Source organism: Medicago truncatula, chromosome 2 (assembly GCF_003473485.1).
Source record: "Medicago truncatula cultivar Jemalong A17 chromosome 2, MtrunA17r5.0-ANR, whole genome shotgun sequence".
Classification (NCBI taxonomy): domain Eukaryota; kingdom Viridiplantae; phylum Streptophyta; class Magnoliopsida; order Fabales; family Fabaceae; genus Medicago; species Medicago truncatula.
In genome coordinates this window covers 19,010,560-19,023,674 of record NC_053043.1, presented here as the reverse complement: position 1 = coordinate 19,023,674, position 13,115 = coordinate 19,010,560, and the positions used below count along the sequence as shown (strand labels likewise).

At 31.4% G+C, this 13,115-nt stretch overlaps 2 protein-coding genes across 2 annotated transcripts; both read left to right on the top strand.

Moving 5' to 3' along the window:
* The first annotated feature begins 2,836 nt into the window (after window positions 1–2,836).
* LOC120578311 (F-box/kelch-repeat protein At3g23880) lies at window positions 2,837–3,922 on the top strand. The gene has a single exon (XM_039830983.1). The coding sequence runs from the start codon at window positions 2,837–2,839 to the stop codon at window positions 3,920–3,922; it is 1,086 nt and encodes a 361-aa protein (XP_039686917.1).
* Window positions 3,923–7,582: 3,660 nt separating this feature from the next.
* LOC120578310 (F-box/kelch-repeat protein At3g23880) lies at window positions 7,583–8,842 on the top strand. Its single transcript, XM_039830981.1, has one exon. It carries the CDS (start codon window positions 7,583–7,585, stop codon window positions 8,840–8,842), a length of 1,260 nt encoding a protein of 419 aa, XP_039686915.1.
* The last annotated feature ends 4,273 nt before the right edge of the window (window positions 8,843–13,115 follow it).

The window sequence follows — 13,115 nt, the reverse complement described above, 5'->3', positions numbered from 1 at the left end:
AACAAATTAAATATGATTTTTTTTAAATGAGAAAATTTAAAGGTTATAGAAACAAAATCTGAACGTAAAAATCAATTTTTAGTAATGTTCTTAACACGTCTGCAAAAAAAAATATTGAGAATTAAAGTTTAAGTATAAATTAAACAAATTTGAATTGAGTAGGAACTAACGCCGATGCATAAATTTTTTGTAGGGACTAAATGAACTATTAAAATTAAGCAGGGACTAAACTTAAAAGTCTCAATTTTATAAGGACAAAAAATATTTTTAAATATTTAAAGGAATTTTACTTTTTATCTATTATATTAATTTAACTGTTCCACCATGAAAAAACTACCCCTATGCCATTGCTCACAAGATTCAAGTTGTTAATTTAAGTGTTATATAAAAAAAAGTTAATTATAACACTTATTTTAAAGGCAAAATTACATAATTAGTCCCTTAACTTTATTTTAGGTAACACTTTCGTCCTTTATCTTTTTTTTGTCACGATTTAGTCCTTTATGTTATAAAATAACAACATAGTTATCCTTTTTTATGAAAAAAATAATCAAAAACTCCAAAAAAAAATCATCAAACTCATAGGCAAACGTAAATCTTCATCATACACGCATATAAAATCAAATTTCTTTGAAAAAAATCTCATAAAAAATGATAAGATATTGTCATTTTATAACATAAAGGACTAAATCGTGACAAAAAAAAGATAAAGGACGAAAGTGTTACCTAAAATAAAGTTAAGGGACTAATTGTGTAATTTTGCCTATTTTAAATTATAACATATTGTTAATGTTTTTAAAACTATGGTACCAACAAAGCTTAGAACCATATGGACTAAAAAAACAAAAATTAGTGAGAGAAATTTAGGGAGGGAAAACATGAAATCCCTCTCTAATTCAGTCACTAAATTTTGCGATCAAAAAATTTGTGAGGGATTTTATTTTTCCGTCAGTAATTTCCCTGCCTAATTTTGCTTTTCTTATCTCAACAATTTGTCTTTGTTTATATTCAAAAATTGGTGAAAGGTCTATATTCATTTGCTTCCCACAATCAGATTGAACAACATTAATCTAAGCAGGCCCGTCCTTGAGGAAGTGCAAGGTGCTCAATCAAGTCGGGCCTCCAATAGCTATGGGCCTAAAAAAAAATTAACTCTAATACCCACCCCCACTTAAATAAAAAATATATATGTTACTTTTTTACACGTTTGAGGTTTTTCTAGACTTTAGTTCTTCAATCTGGACATAAATCTGGTACTATCAAACCATCCCCAATTTGTATAATCACTTAATCAATCAATTTGAAAAGCTATTTCACTGAAAGAATCACAGCAATCATTTCTTTTTCACATAAACTATTTGTTTTTCCCTTTCCCACAACGGATAAGTGATAAAATCGAAACGACGCCGTTAGTAAATTCTACCTCTCTTTCACTTAATTTTTTTGTATTTCGTTTCATGTTTAGAAGCTCTTCTGATTCTATTTTTTTAATAAAGCTTAACTGCACAAAAAAAAAAATTGCATTTTTATTTTATTGGGGCCCTATTTTAAATAGAGAGCCGAGCCTCCTATTTTATAGGGACGGCCCTGAATCTAAGTAGAGAATTGAGTCTTAATGAACAGAATGAAATCGTTTCAATGGAAAAAGGAAAAAAAAAAACTTATTTACTCTCAAAGAAAGTAAATCCAAGTATAGTTGGTACAAGCATTCACAATAAGTAGGAGAAGGTGGATATCCCATAAATATGTAAGAATACTTTTAAAAGAGATATATTATTTGAACAAATATTTTTTGAGACAAATATAACTAAAATATACAAAGAAACGTAGATGTTGACATAATAACCAAAGCAATGAAGAGAGTAAATATATGATAAAGAGAGAAAGTTGTTTTAAAAATTGTCATAAATATCATTTCTCATTTCAAAGGTTTTGTTGGAAAGATTAGCTGGGATTGGATTTATAAAATAATATGCACAATCTCAAATAAAAATTATTTGGACACACACTTGAATGATAAAATTTAAAAGTGAATTCTTTAATAAAAAATTTGAAAGAGAAATGATATTAAGTGATGTGACTAATTTTTTTTTTCTGTAGTCCACATGTCCCTTCGGGGACATCCGATAAAATTAATTTTCTTTTAAATTTTATCATTTATTATGTGTACTCAAATACTTTTGATTTAGGATTGCGATCAAGTAAGTGTTTCTCCGAGGAGATTTAAGGAGTATGTTGATTGTATGATCCACTGAAGTGAAGTTTTAGCGAATGAGCCAACAAACTTATTACCAGATCTATAAGATGAAGAACTCTTGGTCCAGGCCATAGTCCAATTGAATTTAGTGTGAGTCCATCGTATAATGTCGTCTGCTCTTGATGCTCGGTTCAGACTCAAATTCAGACGGATTGGGCCAGTTAGAAACACAACGACGAAAGCAAAACAACAAAGATAAAAAAAAAAGTTAGAAATCTATAAGGATTGAAATCAAAAAGCATCGTCCCATGAGCATAGTTGACAGGGACATCTATTATTATATGCAGGATTGGAGTTCGAAACATGAAAATCCACTTATTTTAGTCATTATGTTACTTGATAAGAAAAAATAAAAATAAAAAAGCATTTATATATAGATTATCAAAACGCATTATATTTGCATCATACGTTAATCTAATAAGAGGAATTCTTGCGTGGATATCATTTCTCATTAAAATTCTAAAGCTTACCTTTCCCGTAGAAAAGAGACTTGAGGACTCAGAAATCCCCAAACGTGTAGTAGGGTTCAACATTTTATACTTCAATTACAATTTACAACAAAAACATCACTAACTACTCATGAATTCCCCTATAGCAAAGTCTCCGCATTCAAACAACTGCGTTCCAACGTCGCTGTTAATCCTTCTTGATGAACTTATTGCAGAAATCCTTTCTCGACTTCCTGTCAAAACTCTGATGCAAATGAAATGCGTTTGCAAATCATTGAAAACCCTAATTTCTCATCCTTCCTTCGTCAAATTGCACCTTCATCGATCACCACGAAACACCACCATTTTACTATTACCTGACTGGGCCAGTCCTGCCGGCATTGATTTGAGTGTTGTTCCCATTCCTATAAGTTACTTGCTCGAAAGTCCGTTACTCATGGATCACTACGTACCTCACTACTTACGATTGAGGGAATTCGCCATTCACAATGATCCTTATTACCTTTTGAGTAATATGGATTGTTATCAAATAGTTGGTTCCTGCAATGGATTGATTTGTTTGCGTGGAACCGCTAAGCATGATAACTATTGGTTCCGTTTATGGAACCCAGCCACAAATTCATTATCTGAAAATTTAGGGTTTTCCGAGAACCGTTTAAGGTTAACATTCGGCTATGATGTTTTAAACGACACTTATAAGGTGGTAGGATTCTCTGCTATCACCGTGAAAGTTTTCAGTCTAGGTGATAATGTATGGAAGGATATTCCAAGTTTTCCTATTGTCCCGTTTAACCTTCGTATCTATTCCCGCCTGATGATGGATAACGGTGTGTATGTGAGTGGAACAATTAACTGGTTGGCTATTCGAGATATGACCAATTATAAATGGAATGATATTACCATTGAACAATTTGTGATAGTCTCGCTTGATTTGGCTACAGAGACATACCAACAGTTGTTGCCACCTAGCGGTTTTGTTGAAGCACCACCCGTTGAACCGTCTGTTAGTGTGTTGATGGATTGTCTATGTTTTTCTCACCGTTTCAGGGGAACCCATTTTGTTATATGGAAGATGATGGAATTTGGAGTTCAAGAGTCTTGGACTCAATTCCTCAAAATTAGTTTTCAAAATCTTCATATTGATTATGGCATTAGTGATAGCCTTGCATATTATGCTCAATTGTTCTTGTTACCATTATGTGTTTCTGAGACGTAGCAACACACTGATAATGGCAAGCAATCAACGAGGCCTCATTCATGGCTATCACCGCCAACATGCAATTCTCTATAATTGGAGAGATAATAAAGTTGAGCAAATTGCAACTAACAATAACATATTGTGGTTTCATACCAAGAATTATGTTGAAAGCTTGGTATCAACCTCTTGAAAGTAAGTTTCTCTTCAATGATTTAATTGTTCTACTTAATTATAAGTGTTTTATAATCTCTGAAGTGAATGAGTTTGTTTTTGGTTGTTTTAATATATTATTATAACTTAAGAATAATCCTCCCAAAAGGAAATTCAATTACCCTTGAATGATTTTGTTTAGTTGGTATTCAGAACATTTTATACAAAACTAAAGTATGAAGTTTTTCTCAATTTGGGAGAACAGTACATTATTTTAAAATTGAAATGCAGGGAAAAAAGTCTTACAAAATAAAAAGAGTGAATGTTAAAGCGAGAAACATGTCAATGGTTTGGTTACAAATATATTTGACTTGGACAAATTTATTATCTGTTATGGATCTATACATAGATCAGAAAAGGAAAACATCATTTTCTCTGATATTAATTTCATTTGCTTCAAAACTTTGTTATAGATAATGAGTGTGTTGTACTTGCACTTTGTACTGTATACACATTCAAATTGGCTAAGTGTATGTTTGTGATCAGAGGTTTGGAATGAGTACCAACTATTTTCTTACAGAATAAATTGTGTTAACCAACAAGGTTTAGGTTTAGTGAAAGAGGCTAGACTAACCAAGGTTCGATCTCAGTTCGGAAAGGTATTCACATTTTAGTGTCTGACGCACCTCGAATAGCATTACCTCCAGTAGAGTGGAACCTATCTGAAACTAAAAAAAAACGAGTTATCCTATTACCATGTTTTGTAAGCATGAAAAAGCTTTTGCAAATAATTGTATATATTTGATATTATTCTTTGTTTATCTTTGATTACCACTTCAAATATTTCCAAACTAGTTTTGAAAGCAATGCTTATTTAATTTTTGTACTTTCTATTGTAGTAGAATCTAAACTATAATATCATAACCGTGGTGTCACCTGTGGCATTGGCTTTTAGGCATCGAGGTTGAAGCTAATTTCTCTATTATTATTTTCACGAAGGAACAAGGCTGCACTTTTTGAATTCATTTTCTGTGTTTTTGTTCTACGTTTTGCATTTTGATGTTTCTTACTCCTGTGCAATATGGCTCTTTCTTGAATCATAGGACCACAACCTCAACTTCAAGCACATCTGGCATTATGGATGGTCGGTGCACAATGGCAAGAAGAAAGGGGAAACGAGTCTTATTGGAGCTACATTTTCTTCGGTTCTAGTACTCATTTTGTATAAGACGTTTACGACCCTCTTGATGCTTTCTTTTGAACTTCTTTGAAACTGTGTAGAAATTTACCACAAAATATTTGTGTTGTTTCACAAATGTACTCTTATATTTTTTGTGAATATCATGGTTGGATGATCTTTCTTTGACATTTTATGTGAATTTTTCCATGGATTTAAATTGCTCTTGTTATCAACTATTTTCACCCGGTCGAACTCTATTTTATCCGGGAGTGAAGCCATGGTAGAGCATGCAGGTATAGGTCAAGGTGCATGTACAAGTACAGGGTCCTCAGCAACTACTTTTATGTGTTTTAACTGAGGTATGAAAATGTCAACAACTTTGGACTAAACATCAGTTTCAATCAAGTACCAAAATCTTTCTTGACTATTCAAGAAGTTAAATTACCTCATCGATCCATCAAAATAACATCAACTTAGGATGATTGCTTTAATATTATCGATCTATAAATACTGCATTGATATTGTAGTTTATTTGCACACCCAGATTTAGTGACAGATTGAACGAGAGGTTGGTTACTGAGATTCATGAGCTTATCGCCCTTTGGTCCGTGGTGAGTTGGGAGCGAATTGAAAAAGCTGTAGAAAAGATGTATGCTGAACATGGAGGGTCGTCAAAGCACATACGAAAATCGGACGCTGTACTCTGACAACACGTAAACACAACACCATTAATAATCTAAGGAAATGAAATTGATGGATTGTGAATTTCTCTAAAACTTGTTCAAGTAAATATTTTTGTTAAGAGAACAATAAAAAAGACCTTTTTTTAACAGCTGCGTCAATATTATTTTTTCTGATCATACCCAACAATGAAGATTAACAAAGTATCAACTTAATCAAGTATATAATCTAGCTAAATATGTATGCTAGAATTATTTTTGCTAGTTTTTTTTATGCAATTATTTTTGCTTTTTGTTTTTTTTTTACAATTGTCTAACACTAATTAATCGGTACTACTCTGTATTTAGCTACATTATTTCAATGCATTTCTCAAACAGAAATGTTGTAAAGCATGTTTGTCTTGAATCTTGATGGTATGAATTGATAGTGAGTAAAGTTTATATACAATTTTTTAATATGATTCATGCAGGAACACTTGATTGTGGTGGATTTTTCTAATTTTTCTAATATAATATGAAATCTGTACTTATTGTACTTGATTTTAGTTCCAATAAATATGCAAACTTTTCGTTTTAGTCACTCTAAAAAATTTCTTCAACTTTTAGTCCTTAACAAATTTTCCATCTTCACTTTTGGCCCCTCATTTTATATCTAGTATTCATATTTTTGAATAAAAATTTGTAGATAATTCATAATATTATAAGAAGCTCTCCCAAAAAAAATTATAATTTTTTAACTAAACATTAATTTATGATTTTTCTTTTTATTTCTGACCGTTAAAAATTCATATTCAATTTATGTTTTGTTAAAAAATTCTAATTTTTTTTGGAATTGTTTTTACAATATTTTACACATTTTATTAAAAAATAAAATTGTCCCCGTGAGCTTATCTCAGTTGGTAAGGACAACGCATAATATATGCAAGGCCTAGGGTTCGAACCCTGGACACCACAAAAAAAAAATACAAAAATTAACTTGAAAATAAGGACCAAAAGTAATGATTGAAAATTTTATAAAGACTAAAAGTTGAAGGAAAATTTTAGAGGGAGTAGAAAGAAAAGTTGGCATATTTATAGGGACAAAAAATATATTTAACCCAATTTTTTTTTTGAATGATACACATTTGTTGACTTAAAATAGAACCTAAAGATAATGGTAGAAAATTGCTAAGGACGAAAAACCGAAGAAATTTTTTAGGCAACTAAAATAAAAATTTAAAATATTTAGAGAGATAAAAAATATAATCAAACCATAATATTTTGTCTTAATTATACAAATAGTCTAGGCAAATCTGACATTTTAGTTTTAGTCCATGTCAAAATAGTTTTTAGTTTTAGGCCTTGCAAATATATAAACTTTTGTTTTGATTTTTGTTTTAATCCTTATAAAATCATTTAATATTAAATTGGTCTTTATAATAATCATATTGAAAAAAATCTAAATTTTAGTAAATAAACTTTTATAATGTTTTATAAGTGTCTTCAAAAAATCATTCAAAAATTTAATAATTTAATAATAATTAAACAAATTTAGTTTTAGAATATTCTATATTACAAAGACCGAATAGAGACTTAAAACTCTGACAGAAATCCCAAATGGGTATTAATTAGGGTTTAACACTTTCTACTGCAATTTCAATTTACAACAACACTGTCGCTATCACTCTCATGATTTTCCCTCCTGGAAAGTCTCCGCATTCAAACAGCGGCGTTGTTTCAACATCGCTGTTAATCCTTCTTGACGAACTCATCGCAGAAATCCTTTCACGACTTCCTGTCAAAACTCTGATGCAAATGAAATGCGTTTGCAAATCATTGAAAACCCTAATTTCTCATCCTTTCTTCGCCAAATTGCACCTTCACCGATCACCACGGAACACCCATGTCTTACTATCACCAATCTGGTACGATGCTGCCGGCATTCATATTATGGTCGTACCCATTCCTGTAAGTCGTTGGCTCGAAAGTCCGTTTGAATACTACGAACCTTACTCCTACCGACTGAGGTATTTCGATATTCCCAATGATCCTTGTTACATATTGCGTAATATGGATTGCAATCACATTGTTGGTTCTTGTAATGGATTGATCTGCTTGGGTGGAGGTTCTAGGAGCTGGCCTAAGCATTGGTTCCGTTTATGGAACCCAGTCACGAACACATTATCTGAAAAATTAGGTAACTTAACCAACTATTTCAGGTTAACATTCGGCTATGATATTATAAATGACATTTATAAGGTGGTGGCATTCTCTGCTAACACAGTGAAAGTTTTCAGTTTGAGGGATAATGTTTGGAGAGATATTCCAAGTTTTCCTATTGTTCCGTTTGACATTCATCGTATCCATTGTCGTCGATTGGTGGATAACGGTGTGTATGTGAGTGGTTCTATTAACTGGTTGGCTATTCGAGATAAGACTGAATATGAATGGAATGATATTACTATCAAACAATTTGTGATAGTCTCGCTTGATTTGGCTACAGAGACATATCGGCAATTGCTGCCACCTAGCGGTTTTGTTGAAGTACCACCTGTTGAACCGTCTGTTAGTGTGTTGATGGATTGTCTATGTTTTTCTCACCGTTTTAGAGAAACCCATTTTGTTATATGGAAGATGATGGAATTTGGAGTTCAAGAGTCTTGGACTCAATTCCTCAAAATTAGTTTTCAAAATCTTCATATTGATTATGGCATTGGTGATAGCCTTGCATATTATGCTCAATTGTTCTTGTTACCATTATGTGTTTCTGAGAGTAGCAACACACTGGTAATGGCAAGCAATCAACGAGGCCTCATTCATGGCTATCACCGCCGACATGCAATTCTTTATAATTGGAGAGATAATAAAGTTGAACAAATTGCAACTAGCAAACAAATATCATGGTTTAATACCAATGATTATGTTGAAAGCTTGGTTTCAACCTCTTGAAAGTAAGTTTTTCTTCGATGATTTAATTGTTCTAATTGATTTTGAAGTGTTTTAAGATCTCTGAACTCAATGACCTTTGTAACAAAAACTAAATTATTAAGTTGTTCTCAATATTGGAGGAAAAAAGTCTTAAAAAGTAGTAAAGTGAAATGTTAAAGCAAGAAACATGTCAACGGTTTGGTTACAAAAATATCTTTAACTTGCACTTTTGAGAATTATCTATTGATTTTATCTGTGTTTTTGTTCTACATTTTGAATTTTAATTTGTCTCACTCATGTTCAAGATAGGTCTTTCTTGAATCGTAGGACCACAACCTAAACTTCAAGCACATCTGGCGTTATTGATGGTCGATGCATGATAGCAGGAAGGAAGAAATGGGAAAAGAGTCTTATTGGAGCTACATTTTCTTCAGTTTTAGTACTCATTTTGTATAAGACGTTTACAACCCTCTTGATCCTTTTTTTTGTACTTTGAAAGTGTTTTTAGAAATTTACCACAATATTTGTGTTGTTTTTGCAACTCTTCTTATACTTTTGTAAGCACCAGTGGAAGTCTCCAACTCTTTGCTAAGTGATTCAATCACACATTTTTTTAGCTTAACACAGACAAGTATATAATCTTGCTAAATATGTATGCAAGAATTTTTTTTGCTAGTTTTATTTACTATTGTTTACACCAACTAATCGGTATTAGCTAACATTATTTCAATGCATTTCTCAAACAGAAAGGTTTTAAAACTGTGTTTTGAATTTTTTATTTTTTTTTTATTTTAATCTAACACAAACTAAACGTCCACTTTCTTGTGTTTTTGCACTTCAAAAAACAATTTAATATTGGAAAAACAAATTTCATTACAAATAACATCTTTTGAGAGGGAATGGATGGATTCTCTCCTGTGTGTTTTTCTCCGATTTTCTATAGTGTTGAATCTATACCATTAAATGTATTATCTTTCTTAATTTTAAGTTTTCAACATTTATATTTTTAAGCATTAATTATTTTTTATAGGTTAAGATTTAACTGGATCCTACATCACTGCAGAGATGTACAATCTTCCATCAGCACAAAGACAATTTCTTCTTTTTGTTGGGAAGAACCTAAGTAGACATATTGAACTGTGTTTAGTGTATGACCCTAGAGAAGGGAAACATGCACAATCAAAGATTCTGTTGGAAAAATTAGTCGGAAATGGATTTATAAATAGCATTAGGTTTAAATGTGTCATTGGTCTCTGCACTTTTATCAGATTTTGATATTGGTCCCTGCACTTTTTTTTGTTTGGCATTGGTTCCTGCACTTTGTAAAAATATTGGTATTGGTCCCTCTGTTAACTTTCTGTTAAAAAAAAACACAAAACTAACGGAGTGCCACGTGGCCTAATCATCTCATGCCACGTGGCACCAATACCAATAGTTTTACAAAGTGCAGGGACCAATACCAATAATTTTACAAAGTGCAGGGACCAATACCAATAGTTTTGTGTTTTTTTTTTAACAGAAAGTTAACAGAGGGACCAATACCAATATTTTTACAAAGTGTAGGGACCAATTCCAAACAAAATAAAGTGTAGGGACCAATGCCAAAATCTGATGAAAGTGCAGGGACTAAAGACATATTTAAGCCATAACATTATATGAGGAGGAGAGCAACTCTTGCATATGCATTTATTTGGACATACACATGAATGATAAAATTTAAAAGAGAATTGATATTAAATGATGTAGTTAAATTATTTATCTTTTAAATTTTGTCATTCATGTATATGTGTTCAAATACTTTTGCTTGTAACCAAAAAAAAATACTTTTGCTTCTAGGTTGTGATCAACCGAATATTTCTGCAAAGAAGAAAACTAAGAAAGTGTAGATTTTGTTCCAAAAAAAAAAAAAAGTGAAGATTTAAAGAGTATGTAGATTTATGGTCCTAAATTTTTAGACGAAAGAACCAACAAAGCTTTAGAACCATGTCAACAATTTGCCTATGTTTACGTTCAAAAATTTATTTGCAGAAATTGAGTTTTAACAAGAGAATGAAATTGTTTCAATGGAAGAAAAAAACTTATTTACTCTTAAGAAAGTACACCAAGTATAGTTAGTACAAGCCTTCACAAAGGTAATATATCAAAGAAACCCACAATAAGTATAAGTAGGAGAAGGTGCATGTCCTGTAAATCTATAAGAATAATTTTAAAAGAGATATGTTATTTGAACAACCATTTTTTTAAGATAATTACAACCAAAATATATAAAAGAAATATAAATATTAACATAAAAATCAAAACAAACGAAAGAGAAAACACAATGTAATGTCTTTTTTAAAGAAAAACAAACCTAATTTTAGAAAAAGCTACTTTGTATGTGAATGATAAAATATTACATTTTCTTATCAAATACAACAATGTTAAATCTTTTTAAAAGAAACTTTGTTGTTCATTACGATTCTACGAGTAATTAGTTTTTAGGCTAAAGTGCACTTTTCCCCTTCTAACTTTCAAAAACTTGCAATTTTAGCCCCCTAAGTACAAAAACTACAATTTTAGCCCCTAAGATTTAGCTCATTTGCATCTTTGGTCTTTTTGATCAATTTTGACTTATTCAACGCCTACGTGGCAGACCACGTGTGTAATTAATTAATTAAAAAAAATTAAAAAACTAAAAATTTAATTTTTAAATTAAATAAATGAAAGAAAATTAAAAAGAAGATTTTTAAAAAAAATTAAAAAACCCAGATTTTTTTAAACCTCACCATTTTCTTCATATCTTCATCTTCTTCTTCATACATTCATCATTGATAATGATATTATAAAAACAAGAATCAAATTGTAGTGCAAAAGACAAGAAATTAGACAAGGCAATCTATTCCAAACTAAAACACCAAAATACAGGCGCTATATGACAGGGAAAAAAACTCCCTGACAACAGCTGCTACTCAAAACAAGCGCAACACAGCTGCTGCAAAAATCAGAAACGCCCCAACAGTTTAAACTAGCAGCATAGAGGTCCTTCCAAAGAAACTGTCAAAAACGCCCCAACGCCACTCGGCCCCTGTAAGAATCAAAATATTGTTGTTGACAAAGTAATAAAATCCGAAAATCTCAAAGGAGGATTCCGAAAATCGCTACTGCATACAAGGATTCTTGGAGCGCTGGGTCCGAGAGAGCTATGGCATATCCAGATTCGGATCTAATTCAGATTCGAAATGATGGAGTTTGATGAAGATTCAGTTCTTGATGAAGGTTCACGCATAAAATTTCTTCAATCCATATTTTGAATCAAATCTGTATGGGCGAGAGAGGAGAAATAAGAAGAGAGAAAAAGAGGAGATAAGGATGATCTTGTTTCTACTTCAACAAAATGATGATGCAGAAGGGAAAAAAAATCAATTGAAATTTTTGTGCTTTGTTGTTATGTTATGCGATGTCAATTGGAATTTTTCACGTGCTCCTTCCAATTTCTTTTTCCTTTTTCTTAATTTTTTTAAGGCTTAATTACTCTTTTGGTCCCTTAACTTATTTTTTGGTTTCGTTTTGATCCCTTAATTATTAAAAGTTTCGTTTTGGTCCCTTAACTTATTTTTTGGTTTTGTTTTGATCCCTTAACTATTAAAAGTTTCGTTTTGGTCCCTTAACTTATTTTTTGGTTTCGTTTTGGTCACTTAACTTATTTTTTGATTTCGTTTTGGTCCTTAACTCTAATACATTCATCCTAACATAAAGGACCAAAGTGGTTGACGGAGGAAGAGTTAAGGGACCAAAACGAAACCAAAAAATAAGTTAAGGGACCAAAACGAAACCAAAAAGTAAGTTAAGGGACCAAAACGAAACCAAAAAGTAAGTTAAGGGACCAAAACAAAACTTTTAATAGTTAAGGGACCAAAACGAAACAAAAAAATAAGTTAAGGGACCAAAAGAGTAATTAAGCCTAATTTTTTTTTTATTTTAGCAATAAATACACAAGTGGATTTTTTTTTCTTTTTTTTTAATTAGTTAGTACACGCGTGGCATGCCACTCAGCTTTGACTAAGTTAAAATTGGCCAAAAGGACCAAAGATGTAAAGGGGCTAATTCTTAGGGAACCAAAATTGTAGTTTTTGTACTTAAGGGGCCAAAATTGCACGTTTTTGAAAGTTAAGGGGGGAAAAGTGCACTTTAGCCTAATTTTTACTATTAGAAGGGAAATGTTAAAGAGTGTCATTGGATCATTGAATAAGGGAAAAAAAATAGAAATTTTGTGTTGGAAAATGATAAAAAGTAGTTAAGTCAACTTGTAAAAAAT

What these genes read in the sequence shown, in the direction of transcription:
- LOC120578311 (XM_039830983.1), top strand. Translation starts at nt 2,837, where the DNA reads ATGAATTCCCCTATAGCAAAGTCTCCGCATTCAAACAACTGCGTTCCA.
- LOC120578310 (XM_039830981.1), top strand. Translation starts at nt 7,583, where the DNA reads ATGATTTTCCCTCCTGGAAAGTCTCCGCATTCAAACAGCGGCGTTGTT.